Source organism: Plecotus auritus (assembly GCF_963455305.1).
Source record: "Plecotus auritus genome assembly, chromosome: 1".
Taxonomy (NCBI): Eukaryota; Metazoa; Chordata; class Mammalia; order Chiroptera; family Vespertilionidae; genus Plecotus; species Plecotus auritus.
The window spans coordinates 246,541,885-246,565,479 of NC_137770.1; the positions used below are offsets into that span (position 1 = coordinate 246,541,885).

Genomic DNA, 23,595 nt, shown 5'->3' on the forward strand with positions numbered 1-23,595 from the left:
GGCGGACGGAGGAATTCGCCAGCCGCCGGGGTGGGGGGGTTGTTCTGACCGTGGCTTCCGATTCCAGGGCCTACAAATCGGCGCTGGACTACACCAAGCGCAGCCTGGGCATCTTCATCGACCTCCAGGAGAAGGAGAAGGAGGCGCACGCCTGGCTGCAGGCTGGCAAGATCTACTACCTCCTGCAGCAGAACGAGCTGGTGGACCTGTACATCCAGGTGGGCGGGCCGGGCGCCGGTACCTCCGCGGGGAGCGTGGGTCTGTGCGCACTCACTCACTCCTTCACCCTAAGCCTCTGCCGAGCTGCGTGCCGGTGCCCATGCCATCTCCCCACGGCCCCTGACCCCGCTGCCAGCATCTTTCCCAGCAGTCTCAGCTCCCAGGGGGCCGAGGCAGGTGCCCCTCGCGGTGCCCCCCTCCACGTTGGCACACAGCAAGTGCTCAATTCACGTGCACACGGTGCCCACACAGTGGCACACAGGAGACCTTGCCCCGGCAGCACATGGCCCGTGTGCTTGAAACGTGACGCGATTTGGGGCGAACGGAGGCTCCTGCGTACCTCCCAGGCCAGGGGCCGAGGCTCCCGGGGGAGGGGTACGGCTGAGGGGAAAGGCTCCTCGAACAATGCTGACTCGGGGCCCGGGGCTGTGGCAGGGTGGGGGTGCAGAGGAGCAGGAGGGCAAGCCCCTGCCCATCTGGGGTCACTGAGGCTGTGAGTTGCAGCGAGGGGGTCAGTGCCCACTGGGAGGGGGTCGGGCAGCAGGACACAGGCGCAAAGGCCCCAGGCGCACAGATTTCGGGGCTGCGAGCCATTGGGTGCGGCCGGGCTGCAGGCAGGGGCTGGTCCATCATTCACTCAGCGGTATTTGTTGAGCACCTACTATGCGCCGGGGGCAGTAGACAAGCCGACAGCCTTAGTCCTCTGGTGGGAGAGGTGGGCAGACATGTGCCATCAGGGGTGCAAAGGGGACAGAGGGAACATGGTGGGGTGAAGGGGCAGGGTGTGAGAGGCCCATGAGGCCGGAGTGGAGGACGCCTGGGCCAGGCACAGCCGTGGGTTCAGGGCCCGCTCTGACTCTGCGCCAGGCTCCTCAGCAGTCCATCCCCGCCGGCCCCGAGCCTCCCCACGGGCCACGGGCGGGAACGATCCCCCTCAGCCCAGTGGGCGACAGCGACCCCACAGTGCCCGGGACCAGTCCCTCCTGGTGTGTGAGAGGGAAGAGGCCCAACGCCCTCGTTTCCCAGCTCGAGGGCCCCAGGGTGGCCAGACGTGGCCGTGAGGGTCCCACTGGTGGACGGCCACCTGCCCCGCGGGAGCGCTGTGGGTCTCACAGGCCCGCATCCCCGCAGGTGGCCCAGGACGCGGCCCTGTACACGGGGGACCCCAACCTGGGGCTGGAGCTGTTCGAGGCGGCCGGAGACATCTTCTTCAACGGGGCCTGGGAGCGGGAGAAAGCTGTGTCCTTCTACAGGGTGAGGCCCGGGCGGGGCGGGGTGGGGCGGGGGGCTCAGTGGGCATCTCTGGGCGGGCGGAGGCGCAAGCGCAGCGGGAACGGCCTCCGGGAGGCAGGATCACCCTCTGCATTGTCTGGGACAGTCATGACCCCACCCCCACCCCAACCTAGCGGGACAGAGAAGGGACGCACTGTCTGAGGGTCACAGGCAGCTCCCGGCTCACAGCACGCATTCCTGTCATCTCCAACAACCCAGAGTGCGTCTGTGTCCATTTTACAGATGAGGAAACTGAGGCTCAGAGGAGCACAGGGGTGTGCCAAAGGGCACAGCATATCAGTGGGAGGATCAGGCCCAGGGCCCAGTCTGCATATGCCCCCCAGGGAGGGCGGCTTCTCCCCCCCAGCCGTCTGCCCGGCTCCTGGTGTGCGGCTCAGCCGTGGGTTCAGATGGATGTGGCGTTTTCAGAGCCCAGAGCGGTGTTGGACACCCCTGGTCAGGCCCTCGGGGCCCAGGAGGGGAGGGTCCGGCTGAGGTTATGCAGTGCAGACAAATGGGCTGCAGGCCACACCCCAGCTGCTCATGCCAGTGGCCCTGGGTGTCAGGGCCTCTCGGAGCTGGCCTTTCTCTCGGGGGACAGAGCTGCGTAAGGACCCGGGGGCAGTGGGCGGGCAGCTCCCAGGGTGGTGGTGGGGGCTCTGAGGAGGGTCCTGGGTGTGGGCAGGCCGAGGCGGGAGGAGACCTGACCCGCCTCCCTGCTTGGGCAGGACCGGGCGCTGCCCCTGGCCGTGACCACAGGGAACCAGGAGGCGGAGCTTCGGCTGAGCAACAAGCTGGTGGCGCTGCTGGCGGAACTGGGGCTGCAGCAGGAGGGCCTGGAGTTCGCCCACATGGCCCTGGCACTCAGCATCACCCTGGGTGAGCCCCGCACCCCTGGCCCGGGCCTCCGCCTCCGACATCGGGAGGGCGGGGCTGAAGGTGGCAGAGGCTGACCAGGCCCGTGTGGGGTCTCAGGAATGTCGCGCTACAGCTGTGGCCTCCTCTGCCTCGGTCCCTCGCCACCCCCGAGGCCGGCTATCCCAGATGCGCCGGCTTCTCACCAGTCCCTGGCGGTGCCCGCCACATGCCGTCCCTTCCCTGCACACGGCTAGCCCCGCTGGCCTTGGCTCATGGAACCTCAGGCCCTTCCAGACTCTGGTCCCTCGATGCCGGGCATCCCTGCGTCCGGTCACCTAACTGAACTGACCCAGGCCTCAGTCTCCCCCAAGGATGGAAGCCCCCAGAGGGCCAGGTGCACAGTGGGTGTGAAAGGGGGTTCCCGTGCTGGCCCCACAGTGCTCACCTGTGGGGAGGGACCTGGGCACAGCCTAGTCCAGGGGTGGGCAAACTTTTTGACTCGAGGGCCACAATGGGTTCTTAAACTGGACCGGAGGGCCGGAACAAAAGCATGGATGGAGTGTTTGTGTGAACTAATATAAATTCAAAATAAAGGAGCGGAGGGGAGAGCAAGAGAACCGGATAGAACAGCCGGATCCGGCCCGTGGGCCGTAGTTTGCCGAAGGCTGGCCTAGTCTGATGACATCCTTGGGATGGGGGCGGGGCCACGGCTGATACACCAGGAGGGTCAGACGTCACGTCACGTCTGAGGTTGCCTGGAGCCCGGGGTCTGTGAGTGCAGCCTGCCTGACCTTTGGGGTCTCCTAGTCAAAATAGTAACCCAGGCACCCCAGGTGGCTTTGTCAGGCATGGCGGGGGGCCTCCAAATCCCCCACCTGGCCACATCCCCAAGGTGGGCTGGGAACAGGCCATTGGGCCCACTTCACAGATGGGAAGAGTGAGTCTCGGACGGGAGGTGATTGGCGGGAGCTGTGAGGCGGCTCTGACCGGCCTGTGCCGCCGCCGCCCCACGCAGCGTGTCCTCACGCATGGCCCTCCCTGTGTGCCCCCAGGAGACCGTCTGAACGAGCGCGTGGCCTACCACCGGCTGGCCGCCCTGCACCAGCGGCTGGGCCACGGCGAGCTGGCCGAGCACTTCTACCTCAAGGCGCTCTCGCTCTGCAGCTCGCCGCTCGAGTTCGCCGAGGAGACGCTGTACTACGTGAAGGTGTACCTGGCGCTGGGGGACATCATCTTCTATGACCTGAAGGTGGGCGCCGGGCGCGGAGGCGGGGCTGAGGGCTCGGGGCGGGTGGGGGCCATCGCCCGGCCGGGTGGGTGGCCACTCAGACCCCCGAGGCCCGGGCCAGGTCCTCAGTCCCAGGGAGTCCAGGCCCTGGAAGCTCCCGGCCGGCCGTGAGGAGCATGTGGGGGTCAGCGTGAGGTCAGCCACGCTCGGGGTCAGTGGAGGCTGGCGTGTGAACAGAGGACAGCGGCCTTTGCTTTGCGTAAAGGACCAGGTGGCGTGTAGTCAGGGGGGCCTCCTGGAGGAGGTGATTGCAAGGCTGAGTCTAGACCAGTGGTCGGCAAACTCCTTAGTCAACAGAGCCAAATATCAACAGGACAACGATGGACATTTCTTTGGAGAGCCAAATTTTTTAAACTTCAACTTCTTCTAACGCCACTTCTTCAAAATAGACTCGCCCAGGCCATGGTATTTTGTGGAAGAGCCACACTCAAGGGGCCAAAGAGCCGCATGTGGCTCGCGAGCCGCAGTTTGCCGACCACGGGTCTAGACAGTCAAGCAGGAGCTTGGGGTGGCCACAAACATGTGGGAGGGGCTCACCGCTACCCCGTGGTGCAATATGCAAGCCAAATCCTGGCCCCTCTTCCGGGAAGCCTGCCAGTCTGTGTAGCGCTCCCCCGGGCTCCGGGCACCCTTTGACCCTCATGTCCCTCACATGTCACATCTCCGGCCAGGACCCCTTCGACGCGGCCGGGTACTACCAGCTGGCGCTGGCGGCGGCCGTGGACCTGGGCAACAAGAAGGCCCAGATGAAGATCTACACACGCCTGGCCACCATCTACCACCACTTCCTCCTGGACCGCGAGAAATCCCTCTTCTTCTACCAGAAGGCCCGGACCTTCGCCTCCGAACTCAACATCCGCAGGGGCCACCCGGCCCCGCAGCGGTGCTGGGGGCGCGCACCCTGGCTGGCCCCCGGCCACCCGCCCTGAGGCCCGGCTGGCGCGGTGCGTCCTGGAGGTGCGTTGTCCAGGAAACAAAGGAAGCCGCCAAGTGGCAATCGATGTTTTTGCTGTCACCTCCTCAAGTCTGCAGGCCCCTCCCTGTGGCCTCCTGGGGGAGGGCCCGGGCCTGGCCCGTCCTGGGGGCCACCTGCTGCTGCACCCCGTCCTCAGGCATAACTGGGTGGCCCCAGGGTGAGCCCAGTAGACCCAGGCAGGTCCCCTGCCAGCCACTTACGGTGTGGCCTTGGGCCAGTTTCTCCCCATCTCCCTTCCCGGAGCCCCGCCGTGTGTCTGCACGGCACTCTGCCCTAATCTTTAAGCCTCCCGTGAGGTCGGACAGCGGTGGTCCCCTTTCACAGCTGAAGAAATAGAGGACCAGAGAGGTTCGGAGCTCTGCCCACTGCCACACAGCAGGGAGGGCCATGTGGGGCCCGCTGCTGGGCTGCCTACCCCTGCCCGGCCCCCCTGCTCCCCCCGCAGGCGGCCGAGGGCAGGAACCCAGGCTTCCTGTGGAAATCCTCTCCCCGACTCACAGGCAGGGAAACCAAGGCTCGAAAAGGGGTGTCCAGGTGTTTCTCACCCCCAGGGCTCTCTTCTGGCCCCTCTTTCTTCTTGAACCTATTTTGTTAACCGGGTAAAATTCACTTAATATAAACGGAATTTATATTCACATAATATAAATGGGATTTCAAGTGGCCCGTCGGTGGCTTTTTGCCATTCCCGATGCCGTGCATCCGCCCCTGAGGAAGCCTGACCCACGGAACCCCTCTCCCAGGCCCCTCATTGACCAAAAGGGGACCCCGAGGCCTGGGGAGGGACTCGCCGGGGGGGCAGAGCGCGGAGTCCTGGGCATGGTTCTGCGCCCAGGACGGTGGCACCGCGGGAGGCCCCAGGGTGGGCGGGAAGACCCACCACGCTTCCTTCCTCTGGTCCTGGAGCCCGGCGGCCGGCCCCCAGGCCTCTCCCACCAGGGGGCAGCAGAGAGCCTTCCAGAACCCCGGCCAGGGTGAGGGCAGGGGCCCAGCAGAGCTGCGGACAAACCTTCTAAGCTTGACCTCAATCTGCCTTCTCTGGGGCTGGTGGAAAGCGGGGAGGAGGCCGCACGGTCATTGGAAACGTGAAGCCCTGGCACGCGCCCGTCACAACCGCACAGACTCGGAGGCCGCCGGCCGCTGGGGGCACTGGCGTGGGACCCAGACCATCTGCAAACAGCGGCCTCGGACCATCGGGGCCTCGGAATCCGGGCCTCCCTGTCCTCCCACAGACTTTCATCCCCGTCCACGGCGGGCACTGGCCCACCGGGACCCCGTGGCTCTCGGCAGCAGACCTGGAGGTCCAGAGGGAGGCTCGGGCGTGCACCCCCTGGGCTCAGATTCAAGCCCCCACTTCCAGGCTGTGGGGTCTGTGGGAAGAGTTTGTGTCTCTGAGTCCTGGTGGGTGACGACACGAGCGGACAGAGCCTGTATTGGGGTGAAGCGAGGATCTGAGCAGCCGGCCCAGTTCGGCTCCGGGCGGCCTGCGACCTGTTTCCTATTTTTTTTTTAATATATTTTATTGATTTTTTACAGAAAGGAAGGGAGAGGGATAGAGAGCTAGAAACATCGATGAGAGAGGAACATCCATCAGCTGCCTCCTGCACACCTCCTACTGGGGATGTGCCCGCAACCAAGGTACATGCCCTTGACTGGAATCAAACCCAGGACCCTTCAGTCCGCAGGCCGACGCTCTAACCACTGAGCCACACCAGCTAGGGCGCGACCTGTTTCCTATTAATGAAGCCGTTACTCCAGGACGAGCGCCAGCGCCACGGGCAACAGACCGAACCAGAGCTCCAGTCACTGGCCAAGCCACTTTACCACTTAGACCCCGGTCTCTTCTTCACCTGTAACCGAGGCAAACCACCCCTCCGGGCTCTGAGGATGAGAGAGACCGTGTGCTGGGCGCTGAGCGGGTTGCAGACCTGGGCCGCCGGCCTCTGCTGTGGCCAGTGGAGGAGCCGGCTGGGAGGGGCCAGGCACCGCCCCAGGCTCATAGCCCGGTCCCGCTTCTCCCTTCCGTGCCCAGGGCCACTGGCAGCAGCCCCGAGGCCCTTCCTCCAGCAGCGTGGGCATGAGATGGGCATGTGCCTGGCACAGGGTAGGCCTTCAGCCCTCTGCAGCGGCGGGCACACAGCCCGGAGCCCCACTGGCCCGGTTTGAGAAGGAGGCACCGTGTCTCAGGGGGTCTGTCCGGTCTCCTTCTCACTGCGCACCTGCCGTGCGCAAACTCCATGAACGCCTGCGGGCTGGCTGTGGGGCTGGGCCTCGGGGAGCTCCTGGAGGGGCCCCTGGGGCTGGGATGAAAGCACACACATTGCTGGGGTCCCTGGAGGCTCTCCCACCCACCTCCCCACAGAAGTGCCCGCCCCGTCGCAGCCCTGCCTCCTGACGGCCAGGTGCTGGAGGCCCACTTCGCATGGCTGTCTCCCCCTCCGCTCTGGCGTCCCCCGAGGAGCAAAGGCTGAGCCAGTCCAGGTTGGCCTCAGATTTGGAAAAGGAAAGCGTAGCTCAGAGAGGGATTGCGACTATCCCAAGGCTGCACAGCACCTATGTCATCGTCACCATGGAGGCCCTCAGCCCCGGCCTCCAAATGATGGTGAGGTGAGAGACCCTCAGGAAGGAGTGAGCCCCCCATCAGCAGAGGGGTCCAAGCAGCCCACAGAGCGCCTCCGCGTGCACAGGTGTGTCTAGGTGACCCCGAGAGTGTGCTGGGCACTGGGGAGCCCCTCGGACTCCCTGCACCACCTGTGGTCCCAGCTGCGTGGGGGAGCTGGGGAGCTGGCGCTGTGCTTTCCTGGCCTTGTCGGGGGGGGGGGGGGGTGATGGCCACGGGCTGTGCAGGGGGGAACCCTGCCTACCACGGGGGGTGGGGGGGTGTCTGTGCAAGTCCAGGCTGGGCCTCTGACGGGGTGACCTGAGCACCTGCAGGAGGCGCCCTTCCTGTGCCAGTGACCTGCCCCCGCCGCCCCCAGAGCCTCGGTGTTCTCATCTGTAAAAGGGGGCGAGGGTCCTTGCAGACTGAAGATACCCCCCTGGCCCCCCCGGGTCACTACACTCACCCAGGCGGAAGGCAGAGCTCTAACACGGCCCTTAGCCCTGGCTGGTGGCTCAGTGGTCAGCGCTGGCCCTGTCCGCCCGCTGCTGCGCTCACCCGACGCTCACGGCCCAGCCAGAAGCCAGCAGAATTTCACAAGCCCTGGCTCGGGGCCGGGCCCGCAGCGTCCTGGGGAGGAGGAACGCGGGGCCGGGGCGTCTCCGGGAAACAGGGGCGCCCCTCCCAGAAGACGGAGGGGCTCGCCGGCAGGGCAGGGCGAGGGAAGCCCTCTGGGGACCTGTGCGTGGGAGTGGGGGGCCGTGAGGCTGGGGGCGCAGGGCGGGGTTTCCAGAGAAAGGGAGGGAGGGAGACGCGTGTCTCAGGCTCAGGAGCAGGCCCTGCCCGGGCGCGGGGGGCAGAGGTGGCAGTTGCCTCACCCGGACGGGACATTCCTCTATGCACCGTCACCCCACCTGCCCCGGGGGCAGTCCTATGGCAGCCCCCCCACCCCAGCAGGCCCCGCCCGGGCTGGCAGGGAGGCCCAGGAGCGGTGGTGACCCCCACGCAGGCAGTCGGGGTCCAGCGCCAGCAGACACGCCTGTTCCCGGCACGGGCGGGGCCGCAGCGAGTGTGAGGTTGGCCGGCCCTGACCTCGTCCCAGCCACAGCTCGCCTGCTCCCCAGGACACACCCGGGGCCCGCCTAGGACAGGGCGCCAAGGAAGGGGGGCCTCACCCCTCACCCCTCACCTCTGCCAGGCTCTCTGTCTGGGCCAACAGGCTGGGAGGAGGCCGAGGCTGGAGCCCCGCCGCTCACCTGGCCGCTTCGTGGCCCTTCCCCCCTCGCCCCCAGCTCCAGCCAGCGCCCGGGCAGGTCACCCCACCCAGCCAGCTCGGGGCGGTGGGAAAAGCCCCCTCCCCCCTCCCCCCTCGTTCTCCCGCCTGTATGAGGAATACTCTTGGCTTGAGGACAGCGCCTAAGCCTAAGGGTTTCCCACCCTAGTGCCAGGGGCCTGAGAAGAGGTCAGCGTAAGGTCAAGGACAAGGCCAGGACTTCCACCACTTCCAGTCAAGGTCACCTTGGAGGTCAGGTGGCGAGCACAGCAGACATGGGAAGAAACAGAGTCGGAGGATCGTTAGAGAAACAAATGGACGCCAGTCCCCGACGGGCTGTTTACACAGGAACCCGAGCGGCGGGCGCAGCGGGAGGGAGGAGCGGCTCAGCCCACCGGGAGGGGCACAGTCGGTCCTCCCCGCCGAGTCGGAGGCTTTACAACGCGTGCAGTTTACCGTGTCGCAGAAACGCGCACCGTGCCCACCAGGGGTGGGCAAACTTTTTGACTTGAGGGCCACAATGGATTCTTAAACTGGACCGGAGGGCCGGAACAAAAGCATGGATGGAGTGTTTGTGTGAACTAATATAAATTCAAAGTAAAGGAGCGGAGGGGAGAGCAAGAGAACCAGATAGAACAGCCGGATCCGGCCCGCGGGCCGTAGTTTGCCCAAGGCTGCCCTAACCCCTCGCTGACCTGTCCGTGGGCAGGAACATCCAAGTGGCAGAGAGAGACCTGGGCTTTTTTTTTTTTTTTTTTTTTTTGGTAACCCCATCCGAGGGTATTTGTCCATGGGTTTTTGGAGAGAGTGGGAGGGAAGGGTAGAGACAGAGAGACAAGCATCGTTGTGAGAGAGACACATCGATTGGTTGTCTCCCACATGTGCCCCGATGAGGGCCAGGGATCAAGCCAGCAACCGAGGTATGTGCCCTTGACCAGAGTCGAGCCCTTGGCTGGCATCGAACCCGGGATCCTTCAGTCCGCAGGCCGACGCTCTGTCCATGGAGCCACACCAGCGAGGGGAGATATTGGCGTTCTTCAAGCTGACCCAGGCTTCCTGCAATTCCCCGGAAAGCCGCCGGGTGTGTGTAAAACTGCACACGGGCTCTCAGTGGAGGTGGCAGAATGGGGGGGCCCAGTGCGCGCGGAAGGGAGAGGCCAAGTGGGCAGGGCCAGCGCTGTCCGGTGCGGGTTTATCACAGAGCTGCGGCGCGGCTACAGGGCAGACCGGGCAGGGGCGGACGCGACCTGGGAAACAACCGGCTCACTTAGCCCACGGGCCTCCCCTCCGTGTGGATCCCGTAGTCCCCGCGGGGGCGTCAGAGGCCCCGTATGAAACGGCATCCCTGCCTCGCTATGTCCTCAAAGCCCCTTCGCTCGCAGATGGAAAAACAACGTATGGTCCGGCCGGCGTGTCTCAGGGGCTGAGTGTGGACCTAGGAACCAGGAGGTCATGGTTCGATTCCCGGTCAAGGGCACAGGCCTGGGTTGCAGGCTCGATCCCCAGTGTGGGGCGTGCAGGAGGCAGCCCATCCATGATTCTCATCAGTGATGTTTCTCTCCCTCTCCCTCCCTCTCTGAAATTAATTTTAAAAATATATGTTTTTTCCAACAAAATGGAACACAAAGTTTGGAAGGCAGCAACAATGTGAACTTCTAACCACAAAAGTGAGCGTGTTTTTATGAGGGGCGGAGAAGATGTCTCCAACAAGACCCAAATACTGCAAGCGGAAGGCACAGAAGTCTGGCTACGCTACGATTGCACCTTGTTGGCCCGCGCTGGTTTGGCTCCGTGGATAGAGCATCGGCCTGTGGACCAAAGGGTCCCGGGTTCGATCCTGGTCAAGGGCACATACCTGGGTTGCAGGCTCCTCCCCAGCCCGGGCCCTTGTTGGGGCTCCTGCAGGAGGCAACCAATCGATGTGTTTCTCTCACTTTGGTATTTCTCTCTGTCTTTCCCCCCTCTCTCCCACTCTCACTAAAAATCAATGGGAAAACATCCTCCGGTGAGGATTAAATAAATAAATAAATAAAGATTGCAGCGCGTGAAAGATGCTTGGGGCAAAGAGAACGCGCCGAGAAGATCTTTTGCGACACCTGTATCCAAGCAGCGGCAACAATGTGTCAGGTTTGCGACACCTGTATCCAAGCAGCGGCAACAATGTGTCAGGTTTGCGACACCTGTATCCAAGCAGCGGCAACAATGTGTCAGGTTTGCGACACCTGTACCCAAGCAGCGGCAACAGTGTGTCAGGTTTGCGACACCTGTACCCAAGCAGCGGCAACAGTGTGTCAGGTTTGCGACATCTGTATCCAAGCAGCGGCAACAGTGTGTCAGGTTTGCGACATCTGTATCCAAGCAGCGGCAACAATGTGTTAGGACAGTGGTCGGCAAACTCATTCGTCAACAGAGCCAAATACCAACAGTACAACGATTGAAATTTCTTTGGAGAGCCAAATTTTTTAAACTTAAACTTCTTCTAACGCCACTTCTTCAAAATAGACTCGCCCAGGCCGTGGTATTTTGTGGAAGAGCCACACTCAAGGGGCCAAAGAGCCTCATGTGGCTCGCGAGCCACAGTTTGCCGACCACGGTGTTAGGAGAAGGGCGAGGCTCCAGGGCGGGGGATTTGGACAGGAACTCCGCATCCCTGGGACGCGTGGCAGGAATCACCTGTGAGGGTGGGGAAGGGCTTCGCGCCCACGTGGAGGAAGATTGGGAGAGTTTCTGCACTGAACACAATGTCCTTTGCTCAGAAACCCCTTAAGCTCCTCTTTCCTGGGCCTTTATTTATTTGATTTTTGCCACGAGTTATGGTTGTGTATATTCCCACCGAGGATGGGCCAAGAGCGACCGGTTGGACTTCCTGCCGCGGAGGACTTGGCCAGGCTGCGTGGCTGACAAATGGTTTTGAACTCCTGCTCTGGGCCACGGCGCGCGCACTGGGTGGGCAGTCGGGGCTGCACATTTTCAGGACGGAGCGTAGCTGAGGCCTGGAGAGGGGACCTGGACTGGGAGGGGCAGAACCCAGACCCCCCTGTGGCGGCCAGCGGCCCCCTGCAGCCCCAGGCTGGCCAGTCCCGGGTGCCCGGCGGGTGGTCGGGGTGGGGAGCGGCTCCCGCGCGGGGAGGAGGCTGGGCCTGGAGCCTGCACCTTGTCCACCGGGGCTGCTGTGTGTCACGACGCCTCCTCGTTGTGTGTTTTGACGTGTTGCTTATCTTGCCGATGGTTTATGCATGTGACTGCTGCACACGGGCCTCGGCCTGCAGCTGGGGAGCAGCACGGCCGCGCGATTCGGAGTCAGAAAGCAAGTGGCAGGTGCGCCTGGCTGGTTGGCTGAGCTGAAAATCCGGCCGAACTCCAGGAGGCCGGTGACCCGAGGACAGTCGTGGGCCCGGGGGCGGGGGTGGGATGGTTCTGGGCTGGGGCTTCCCTGCCCCGCCTGATCCCCTCTCGGAAACGCCTGGAGTGCCTTCTGTTTTCTTGGCAGGATTTTCTTTTTTTAAATAAATTGCCTGGCAATGACCTAGGGAATGTCGTTTCTCTTTTCTTCTTTTTAAATATGCTTTTATGGACTTCAGAGAGGAAGGGAGAAGGAGAGAGTGAGAGAAACATCAATGATGAGAGAGATTCATTGATCGGCTGCCTCCTGCATGCCCCCTACTGGGGGGATCAAGCCCGAAACCCAGGCATGTGCCCTGTCCGGGAACCGAACTGTGACCTCCTGGTTGACACGCAACCACTGAGCCATGCCGGCCATGGTTGGCAGGATTTTTGTTAAAAAAAACTTTTTATTTAGAAACAATTATGGATTTACTAGAGGCCCGGTGCACAAAATTTGTGCACTGGGAGGGGGGCTGTCCCTCAGCCCAGCCTGCACCCTCTCCAATCTGGGACCCCTCGAGGGATGTCCAACTGGGATCGGGTCTAAACCGGCAGTCGGACATCCCTCTCACAATCTGGGACTGCTGGCTCCCAACCACTCACCTGCCTGCCTGCCTGATTGCCACTAACCACTTCTGCCTGACAGCCTGATCACCCCTTAACCACTCTCCTGCCAGCCTGATTGATGCCTAACTGCTCCCCTGCCAGCCTGTTTGCCCCTAACTGCCCTCCCCTGCAGGCCTGGTCCCCCCCAACTGCCCTCCCTTGCAGGCCCAGTCCCTCCCAACGGCCCTCCCATGCAGACCCAGTCGCCCCCAGCTGCCCTCCCCTGCCAGCCCGGTTGCCCCCAACTGCCCTCCCCTGCCAGCCATCTTGTGGTGGCCATCTTGTGACCACATGGGGCAGCCATCTTGTGCGAGGGTGTGATGGTCAATTTGCATGTTACCTCTTTATTAGATAGGATAAGAAGTTGCAAAGATAGTGCAGGGGGTCATGTGCACGCTTCACCCAGTTCCCCACAACTGCATCGTATGTAACAACTGCACACATGCTGTGCGAGAGGCCCCGTGTCGTTTGTCCTGCATGTAGATTCATGTGGCCACCAGTGCCGTCAAGACCCCGACTGCTCCCGAACCCAACCTCTCCGGGCCACAGCCACCCTGGCGTCCATACTGCAGCCCCTACCCCCACCCCCACCCCCACCCCCCAACAGCCTGTTCTGTCTGCGATGCCATGGGTCCCGAATGGCTCTAGAAGAGGGTGGTACAGTCCGTGACATTGTGAGAGCGACTTTGTAATCAGGATGGTGCTTTGGAGACCCACGCAGGGGGCGGCGTCTGGCACGGGCCTCCGTGGACAGGTCTCTCCCTGGGGTGGGCGCCAGGGCTGTCCTGTGTGCATGCTTGGGGGGAGGGGGCTGCCAAAATGTCCAGAGTGGCCGTCATCTTTGGTGCAAGTTAAGCCCAGTTCCTGGCCCTAATGTGTGCGTTTCTGTAGCTTCCCCAGGTTACGAGTAGACATGTATGTTTATGTATGATTTGTAATAAGAAAAAGCACATTCTGCAAAAGTTATTTGATAAAATGAGGAAATTCTTATGAAATCATGTTTTTTAAAATGAAGATACTGCAGGATCTATCAGTCTAGTCTTAACTATATAATACACATACACACACACACACACACACACACTCACACACACACTCACATACACACACACACACACTCACACACACTCACACACACACTCACATACACACACACACACACTCACACATACACACACATACACACTCACATTCACATACACACACTCACACACACACACTCACATTCACTCACACATACACACTGACATTCACATACACACTCACACTTTCAGACACACACTCACACAGACACACACTCACACACACACTCACACAGACACACACTCACACAGACACACTCACACAGGCACACACTCACACTTTCAGACACACACTCACACAGACACACACACACACTCACACAGACACACACTCACACAGGCACACACTCACACTTTCAGACACACACTCACACAGACACACACACAGACACACTCACACAGGCACACACTCACACAGACACAAACTCACAGACACACACACACTCACACACACTCACACAGACACACTCACACACACACACAGACACACACTCACACAGACACACACTCACACAGACACTCACACAGACACACACTCACACAGACACACACACACACTCACACACACACACACTCACACAGACACACACACTCACACACACACACAGACACACACTCACACAGACACACTCACACAGGCACACACTCACACAGACACACAGGCACACACTCACACTTTCAGACACACACACAGACACACACTCACACAGACACACACACACACACACACAGACACACACACTCACACAGACACACACACAGACACACACTCACACAGACACACACAGGCACACACTCACACAGACACACACTCACACAGGCACACACTCACACTTTCAGACACACACTCACACAGACACACACTCACACAGACACACACACACACAGACACACACACTCACACAGACACACACTCACACAGACACACTCACACACACACACACACTCACACACACACACACTCACACACACACACACTCACACACACACACTCACACACACTCACACAGACACACACACACTCACACACACACACACTCACACAGACACACACACTCACACAGACACACACTCACACAGACACACACACACACACTCACACACACACACACACACTCACACAGACACACACACTCACACACACACTCACACAGACACACACACACACAGGCACACACTCACACAGACACACACTCACACACTCACACACACACGCGCACACACACACACACTCACACACACACACTCACACACTCACACAGACACACACTCACACAGACACTCACACAGTGAGACTCAGACCCGAGGGCAGAAGCCCAGACGTCAGCGCGGCCCGCCCTGCCTGGGATGGGGTAGTCACTTCCTGTGGCCGCTGAAACGATGATCACACACTTGGTGACTTAAAACAACAGAAATGTGTGCGCTCAGTGTCCCAGACGCCAGAGGCTGAGCTCAAGGTCGCAGGCCGCCCCTCAGAGGCTCCCGGGAGGGTCCCCTGCCTCTCTGCTCCCGGGGTCCCGCCGCGCTGGGCTGGTGGCCGCCTCCCCCAGCCGCTGCCTCCGCCCTCACGTGCGCTCCTCCCTGTCCTCTGTGTGACCTGAGGGCCAGGGCCCGGGGACCGGGATGGTCTCACGGCAGGCTCCTGACTTGCTCACCTCACGTCGCCTCTCGTGGGAGGCACACGCGCAGGCCTCGGGGCGTTAGGGTGTGGACATGCCTTTTTCGGGGCCCCCACGTAACCTACTATGGGGGGGCTTCTTTAAATATGATTTTTAAACTGACTTTAGAGAGGGAGGAAGGGAGAGGGAGAGGGAAACATCTACCGGTTGCCTCCCGTACACACCCTGCCTGGGGGTCAAACCCACAACACCCCCACCCCATGCACAGGACGACGCAACCAGCTGAGCCACACCGGCCAGAGTGGGGAGACTTCAAATAAATATATATATTGATTGCAGAGAGGAAGGAGAGGGAGAGAGAGAAACATCAATGAGAGAGAATCATTGATCGGCTGCCTCTTACACTGGGGATCGAACCCGCAACCTGGGCCTGTGCCCTGACTGGGAATCCAAACCATGACCTCCTGGTTCCTAGGTCGATGCTCAAGCACTGAGCCACCGCGGCCGGGCACGGAGAGACTGTTTAAAAAGTTTTCTGCATACGCTTTGCTACTTTTTCAATGACGTTTGGTGTTAGACACAGTCAGTAACGATAATCACACTCATAATGAACGAGTTGTATAAAAACAGGAGTTCTTTGCCCAGTTTGAGAGCCAGACACAGACAGGGTGCGAGAGCTTCAAGGAGGTGACAGAGGTCCCTGTCCCAGAGGTCCCTGTCCCAGGCCTGGGCAGCCGTGTTGCGTGTCAGGGCGACGTGGCCACACAGGTGTGTCCTGAGCCGGCCGGGGCCCGTGCTCGGGGAGGAGGGGGCGGGGACAGGCGATGCCTGACCTTGGGGAGCAGTGGACAGACGGCCTGAGCGCAGGTAACTGAGCACCTGCAGGCGGCACTGTGCCCCTGCCCTGTGGTCACCCGGGTCCCTGGGTGAGGTAGGCATCCCCCCACTTGGAAGGCGAGGGCACGGTGCCTCACGCGGACCCTCTCCTCAGGCCCCCGCCGGCCAGGGCAGCGCTGGGCAGGCGGCCGCAGGACACGTGATGCAGGCTTGCTGAGGGCCCACGGAGGCCTGCTCCCTGCCTGTCCGGCTGCATGCAGTGGTGCTCAATCAATGCGCTGGGACCCGTCTCCTCCGGGCAGGGCTCATGTCCGATATGTGCCTGCGTGACCAGTGTCCACCCCGAGGGGGGGGGCGTCGGGGCTGGTGACTGAAGGCAGGCGGGAGGGTGCCCTGAGGTGGGGGGAGGGCTCTGTGCTGCCCACTGGTCCGCGGTTTGGGCACCTCAGGCCTGCCCTGCCTCAGTGTCCCCACCTGTGCGCTCCCCGGGGTGAACAGGAAAGCAAGTTGTCGCCCCAGGACCCCGGCCTTCGGGGAACTGCTGTCAGCGCCCGCCTCAGGCCCCCCTCCCCCCATCTTCCTTCCGGAGAGAACCCCAGGCCGCGAGCCGGGAAGAACCTTCCTCCTGGCCGGGGATCGGCTCGGGGACCAGGGCGTCCGGGGTGAGACAGTGACAGCAGTCAGAGACAGACACACCAGGCCGCGAGCCGGGAAGAACCTTCCTCCTGGCCGGGGATCAGCTCGGGGACCAGGGCGTCCGGGGTGAGACAGTGACAGCAGTCAGAGACAGGCACACACCAGGCCGCGAGACACCCCCTCACAGGTCCATGTACACGTCACACAAACGCACATGTGTGCACATACCACATGCAATGCACACACACTCACACTCATGAGAGCACACACACGCACATGGCTCTGAAGTCACTGTGAAAAGTTACCCCCTTGAACGTGTCCTGGACGGCAGGGCGGTCGACATGAGTCACCCCCGCACCCCGCGCCGGGGCAGGCTGGAGAAGGAAGAGGGGTGAGGGGTGAGCAGTCTTCTAACCAGCAAACTGGGGCCACACGGCCCCGGCGTCACCTCTTTTCCGCTGAAGGAGGCACGGTGGCCCTTCACGTGCAGGTGGCATCCTGCTGCCACGCCACGCTCACGGCTCCCTCCGGCGCCCGCCGTGTGGCTGCAAAGGCGCCGGGTGTCGGTGTCGCCGGAGCCCTGCGGACGCCCCGCAGCAGCGAAAAAGCCGTCGGTGGAAATCCATCCTTCCTCCCTCCCTTCCATCCTCCCTTCCTCCCTCCCTCCCTCCCTCCCTCCCCTCCCCTCCCTTCCTCCCTCCCTTCCATCCTCCCTTCCTCCCTTCCTCTTTCCTCCCTCCCTTCCATCCTCCCTTCCTCCCTCCCCTCCCCTCCCTTCCTCCCTCCCTCTCTCCCTTCCTCCCTTCCTCTTTCCTCCCTCCCTTCCATCCTCCCTTCCATCCTTCCTTCCCTCCCTCCCTCCTTTCCTTCCTTCCTCCCTCCCTCCCTTCCTCCCTCCCTCCCTCCCTCCCTCCCTCCCTTCCTTCCTTTCTCTGGGTGGGTCCCAGGGGCCTCGGAGCAGCCTGCCGGGTCCGTCCCTATCTGTACCCTCCAGCCCCGCTCTGCGGTCCAGCACGGGGTGCTCCTGGCCCCCGTGGGAAGGGGGTCTGGAAGCCGCCCTTGGTTTTGTACAAGTGACCGCACGACTTTCCGCCCGAGGTCCCGTGTGGCCACCGGACCACCCTGCTGTGTGGGAGTGACTGTCCCTGGCCTTCCCCAGGAGAGAGCCGGCAGGGGCAGCGGCCAGGAGGGGAGCCCGGGCGCCGGGAAGCACAGGGCAGGGAGCGGGGAGCCCCGGAAACAACCCCTGGGCGGCCGCGAGCCCAGTGCACACACAGGCAGGGGCCTGCGGGCCACGGGGAGGAGGGGGGGCGCCGGAGGGCATGCCTCGGGGGTGAGGTCACCGGGCGCTGCGGCCAGAGCAGCAGGAACTGCTGTGTCTGCACAGAGCCGCCTGGACGGCCGGTGGTGGGGGGCGGGGGGGGCCTGGCGCAGGGAGCCGCGGGCCGAAGCTTCTGTCTGTCCTGCAGGAAAATTACAGGGGCCGGGGCCGCGGCTGCACGGGAACCGGGCTCATTCATTCCCGCTCCGCTTTGTCATCCGGCGGCTCATCCCCCACCACCCGGGAGCACTGAAGGTCAGAGGTCATCGGTCTGCAGCTCCAAGTGCCACCAAGGGCTGAGCCCGACGCGGGCCCCGCGGGGACAAAGCCCTGGTGGGGCCTGGCCGCCTGTCCTCTCTCAGCTCTGGCCTCACCCTCCGCCACCCAGTGCCGAGCCGCCCTTGAAGGCCAGAGCCCACTCCCCACCTTCAGGCTTGGCATCAGATGCAAGTGGCTCCCCAGGCCGGCGCCGTGCACCCTCCAGCCCCGCTGGCCTAGTGTGCCTGGCCTCCCCACCTCCCCACCCCTCCCACCCCCCCCCCCCCGCTGAGGCCTGGGGATGGTCCTCGGCCATACCCTCTGCTCCCTCCCAGAGCGCCAGGCTTGGCCACGCCCAGGCCTCCTCTTCCCTGGCAGGTGCCACCCAGGGTGCCTGGTGGCCTCCCCAGTCCCAGGTGTCTGATGTGGCCAGGCTCAGGGCTCCAGGCACAGGCAGTGCCGGGGAGGGAAACGCACGGCTCGGAGTGAGTCAGAGCCAAGTTCAAATCCCGGCTGCGTGGTCCTGGGAGGGTCCCTTGGCCTCCGCTCCTCTCGGGTCCTCACCTGTCGAATGGGGACCTTGTCGTGTGGGCATGAAGGAGACAGTGCCCAGCACACAGTAGGCACTCTATAAATGGTAGGTCACAACCCCTACCACTCCCAGCTGACTCTGGTGAATCTGTTTATTGCCAGGGGCTGGCTGGCCTGGCCCAGGGAACCACAGGAAATCCAAATCAAGCTGATTCAGCATTACGGAGGATTTGCTGGGTCCACCGACTGAGAGCTGAGAAATAACAGCTTCAGGAACAGCAGGATCCAGGCTCAAGGCCAGCTGCTCTCTCTCCTCTCAGTGCCACTCAGGTGCCAGGTGCTATTCCCACATCCAGGGAAGGGGTCCCTCCGGGCAGAAGGAAACAGCTCCGGGAGAGGTCTCATGTGGAACGGGCTCTCGTTGGTTAAAGGACTCACCCCTAAACCAATCACTGGGGGAAGGGGCGGGATATGCAGATGGGCTTGGCCAATCAGGGCTTACCTTTGACTGGTGCAGGTTTCAGTCCCACCTGAGTTTGGTGATCCAGGAGAGGAAACCGATCCGTTGGCTGGGGGAGTGGGGAGCAGTCCTGGAAAGGCCTGGGGGTCTGCCCCAGTCCAGGCTGAGCGGAGAAACATGGGTGAGGGCTGCCAGCAGACAGATGTTCAAGGAACAGAGCCCGAAGGCCTCCCTGGTGCGTGTGGGAGGGGCTCCCACCCCTGAAGGCGTGCAGCATCTGGAAGGCACTTGGGGGGCCCATAGCCTCTCGTGGGCTCCTTCTGGCTGGAACATCTCATCTTCGTGACCACATGACCCCCACCTTCGGTATTCCCACCCCACGCCACCCCACCAACCAGGGCCGGCGGTGTGACCTTGGGCAAGTCACTTCCCCTCTCTGAGCCTCAGCATTCTTCCCTGTAACGTGGGGATTCTTCACACCGCAGCTGGGCACAGGCACGGGGGTCACACCGCAGCTGGGCACAGGCATGGGGGTGCCCAGGGTACTGCAGGGCAGCTGGGCACAGGCATGGGGGTCAAACCACAGCTGGGCACAGGCACGGGGTGCCCAGGGAACTGCAGGGCAGCTGGGCACAGGCATGGGGTGCCCAGGGTACTGCAGGGCAGCTGAGCACAGGCATGGGGGTCAAACCACAGCTGGGCACAGGCACGGGGGTCACACCGCAGCTGGGCACAGGCATGGGGGTCACACCACAGCTGGGCACAGGCACGGGGGTCACACCGCAGCCGGGCACAGTCATGGGGATGCCCAGAGAACTGCAGGTGTTGGGGCGGTGGAAGGGGTGGGCCTAGGGTGTCCCATTAACGGAGTTACAGCTTCGAGGGGAGCCCGGGAGGGCCAGAGGCGGCCTGCTGGCCCTCAGTCCTGAAGGGCTTCCTCCTGGCTCACCTTCAGCCCAGCAGGCCCCGGGGGCCCTCAGGACACAGCTCAGGGCCCGCCCCGCAGACCCCGCCCATCACTCCTGCCAAGCCCGCCGTTCCCAACAGCCTGGGTGGCCAGACCGGCAGTGGAGAGGCCGGAGCGGGGCCTCAGGCTGCGAGACTGGAGGCTCCCGGAGGGCGATGGAGGCCGGGCAGCTCCAGGAAGCGGGACGGCGGCCCAGTCCGCGGGCGGGCGGGCAGGCTGTTGCCAGGTGGGAGAGGAGAGGGCGCCTCCTCCCGGAGCAGAGAGCGGCTGGTCCAGGAGAGGGTTCCGGTCCAGCTCCTGGGGTGGGGCGGGGGGGGGGGGGGGATTTCCAAGAAGGGCTTGAGCTGCAGCCACTCAGAGCTAAGGGCCGCTGTCTTAGGAGACGCCAGCCCCCCCCCCCCCCCCCCCGCGCCGCCCGCGCTCCCCGTCGGCCAGCTCTCCTGGGCAGAGTCTTAGAAGCGAGGTGTGAGTGCCGCTGCCTGGGTCCAGTCCGGCTCTGTGGCTCGCCCCCTGTGTGCGCCCGGGCAAGCTGCTGGGCCTCTCTGTGCCTCGCTTGCTTCTCTGGGCAACAAACAGCGTATGGGTAGTGCCGCCTCCTCCGGGGGTGTGGTCACAATTAGACTCCTACGGTGTTTGCCCGATACACGCTAGACTCGATCCATGTGACCTACGGTTATCCATCAGCCCGCCGCCCCTTCCGGGCCTCAGTTTCCCCTTCTGTAGAATGGGCATGGAGCAGAAGGATGGTGCTGGAGAAAGAGCATGAACTCTGGGGTCGGATAAGCTGTTCTCCAATCCTGGGTCCGCTACCCATCAGCTCAGGGGCCGGGGAGCGTCGCTTAAACCCCCCAGTCCAGCGTCTGTGCCCTGAGGGGGCAGAGCGCCAGCCCTGGGTGCTGTCACCACATCCTAAGGAAACGCCAGGGGCGGGGCCCAGCGGGGTGCCTCCCCTCCTCCAGGCGCTGAGCCCCCGCTGCTCGGTCCCTGCCCCTCAGAGCTCTGGGCATGCTCGGCCCTCACCTCCAAACTTGTTTTCTGTGGCTTCCAACAATACTCCTATGGCCTCAGGCTTGCCCGGGCCAAGGCCAGCCCTGTCAGCGGGCCTGCCGACCTGCCGACCTGCTGACCTGCCGACCTGCCGACCTGCCGGGGCTCAGGTGTTTGGCTTTGGCAGAATTTGCTTCCTCTGGGTTGTAGGACTGAGGTCCCACTTTCCTGCCAGCTTGGAGGGGAGGGGGAGCGCACCCAGCTCCCAGCAGTCACCCCCAGGGCACGCGCACTTCCAAGCTCTATACACGGAGCCTCAGACTTCAGGAAGGGCCAGCCCTGTGCTGTGGCCTGGCCCGTGGCTCCCCCTCCCTGTGCCTGGGCGCCTCACCTGCAAAATGGGGGTCTGATAGCACCCACTTCCCACGGGTCCCCAGAGCTGCTGCTGCATTTGCCTCGTGTCTCCTGCAGCCCAGGCCCAGGGCCAGGCGGGGCAGTGTGGTGAGGGCCAAGGGGAGGCTGCAGACAGTGTCCCACGTCACCCCTCCCCACCCCAACCCCGAGCAGGGCCCACCCTCTGAGTCACCCCCTCTTGTCAGATGATGCTTCTTCTCGCAGACCAAGGTGTGGCTGGGGATGGTCGTCCAGGTCCCCAGAGTGAGGTAAGCTATGACCTCACCCAGCGCGAGCCCCGGGTCGAAGGGCAGAGCCTGCCCAGAGTTTGGGGAGCATGACCTGAGGACCAGGGTGCAGCCCTGCTGTCCAGCTCCACGCAGAGGTGGGGTCGCCTCTTCTAGAACCTTCTTGTCCTGCGGTGCTGTGTGCCACGAGCCAGGTGCGCTGGCCCGAGCCCGTCCCTTGTGGGGAGGCTGATGGCGCTCTCTGCCTGTGCTAACGTGTTTTGGGGGGACGGGGGTGCTGGCACGGGGAAGGCATGCTCATGAGTGAGAGAGGCCGCTCCTCCCCCACTTCAGTGTCACGGGCCCCTGATGCGCTTCCGGGTCATTCCGCCTGGACACTGCGCTCTCCGGTCCCTGCTGGCTCGCGGAGCCCCTGCAGGGTCCCTGGGCTGTCTCTCCTCACCCCCCAGAGGTGGTCCCAGGGGAGCCCCTGCGACTCAGGGAGGAGGGTGCTGTCAGGACCTTCCACGGCATCTCTCCGGCTCCCTGGGGACCCTCTCCCCTCTCCAGAGGGAGACCTAGGCTGCTTGGAGACACGGCTTGTTCTCATCACGGGGCGTCCTGCTTCCCTGGCCGCCAGGGGCCTCCGCGCTGACAGGCGGCGTCTCCCCATAAGAAGGTGACTTAGCCTCACCCTGGGCTCCCCGCCTTGTTCCTACCACCTGACTCTCTTTCCTCCGTTGTATCTTGTTCGTAAAGAGCCTGACAGGTTGCGCAGGGGCCAAAATGGAGTGGGTGCAACCGAGGCAGCGATCCTGTGTAGACGCAGAGCAGCCAGGACGCGCCAGCAGGACCCGCATTCCCTGTGCGTCCCCCGCCTCACTCCCTTAACGTATCGCCTGGGCGCACGCCAGGCTCCAGGGACCCCTCACCCGCGGGAAGCAGGGGCTCTGGGCAAGACGCAGATCCCAGGGAAAGGGGGTCCCTGGCAGGAGGGGGAGCCCCTGAGGGTGTCCTGGTTTGCTGACCAGAGGCAGGAAGGAGCGGGAGCAGCAGGGGGCGCTGTTCCCTCTGTGTCCCCACAGCTGCCCAATTCTGGAACCGATTCCCCTTCAGCGCACAGAGCGCCCTGGGCCTCCGCCAGCCCCGCTCTGCAGCCTCTCTGGGCCCAGCCGCCACGTCCCGGAGAACAAAGGCGACTCCCGGGGACGGCAGGGAAGGCAGCTACTGTGTGTCCTTCCTCTCGGCCTCAGCTTCCCCGTCTGCACAAGAAATAAGTCCCCCCTTGGCAAGGCGGCGGGAAAGGTCAAATCGGCTGACCGTGGGGGCAGTGTCGTCTGGAGGGAAGCGCTTGGACTTGACTGGCAGGAAGACCGGGTCTGAGTCCCAGCCTGCCACGTGCAGGCCTTCACCTTCCAGAGCCTTCTTCTAAGGGTCATAACCCCGCACCCAGGGGCCGTGAATATGGAGTCAAGTAACACGGAGCACTGGGCAGCCTCGGGCCGGGAAGCAGCCGTGCTGTCATCACTGCAGAGGGCGTGCAAGCTTGCTCTCAGCAGCGGCCGGGTGGGGAGGCCTGAGCGATAGGCGTCTGGCCGCACCCTGTACTTCCCAAGCAGCCACTCTGGGTCACGAGTCCCCTGGGACGTCCTGGACCTGCGGGCCACTCACTCTGCTCTACAGGCCTGGGCCTGCCCTCCGGGTCCGCACGCCCGTCCTCTCCCCGATGGACGCCCGGCTCTGGGTCTGCACGCCCGTCCTCTCCCCGATGGACGCCCGGCCCCGGGTCAGCACGCCCGTCCTCT

The 23,595-nt window shown here is 63.1% G+C and overlaps 1 protein-coding gene across 1 annotated transcript in view; it reads left to right on the plus strand.

Annotated features, from left to right (window-relative positions):
- The window catches only part of SH3TC1 (SH3 domain and tetratricopeptide repeats 1), a gene marked incomplete at its 5' end in the record, with an annotated part of 30,254 nt that extends 24,978 nt beyond the window's left edge, over positions 1-5,276 (plus strand). Inside the window, 5 exons of the mRNA XM_080656204.1 lie at positions 68-218; positions 1,351-1,473; positions 2,220-2,370; positions 3,402-3,598; positions 4,309-5,276. Coding sequence (XP_080512330.1) covers positions 68-218; positions 1,351-1,473; positions 2,220-2,370; positions 3,402-3,598; positions 4,309-4,566 — 880 coding nt within the window. The 3' untranslated portion in view covers positions 4,567-5,276. The remainder of the gene's footprint in view (positions 1-67; positions 219-1,350; positions 1,474-2,219; positions 2,371-3,401; positions 3,599-4,308) is intronic.
- Positions 5,277-23,595: the final 18,319 nt, after the last annotated feature.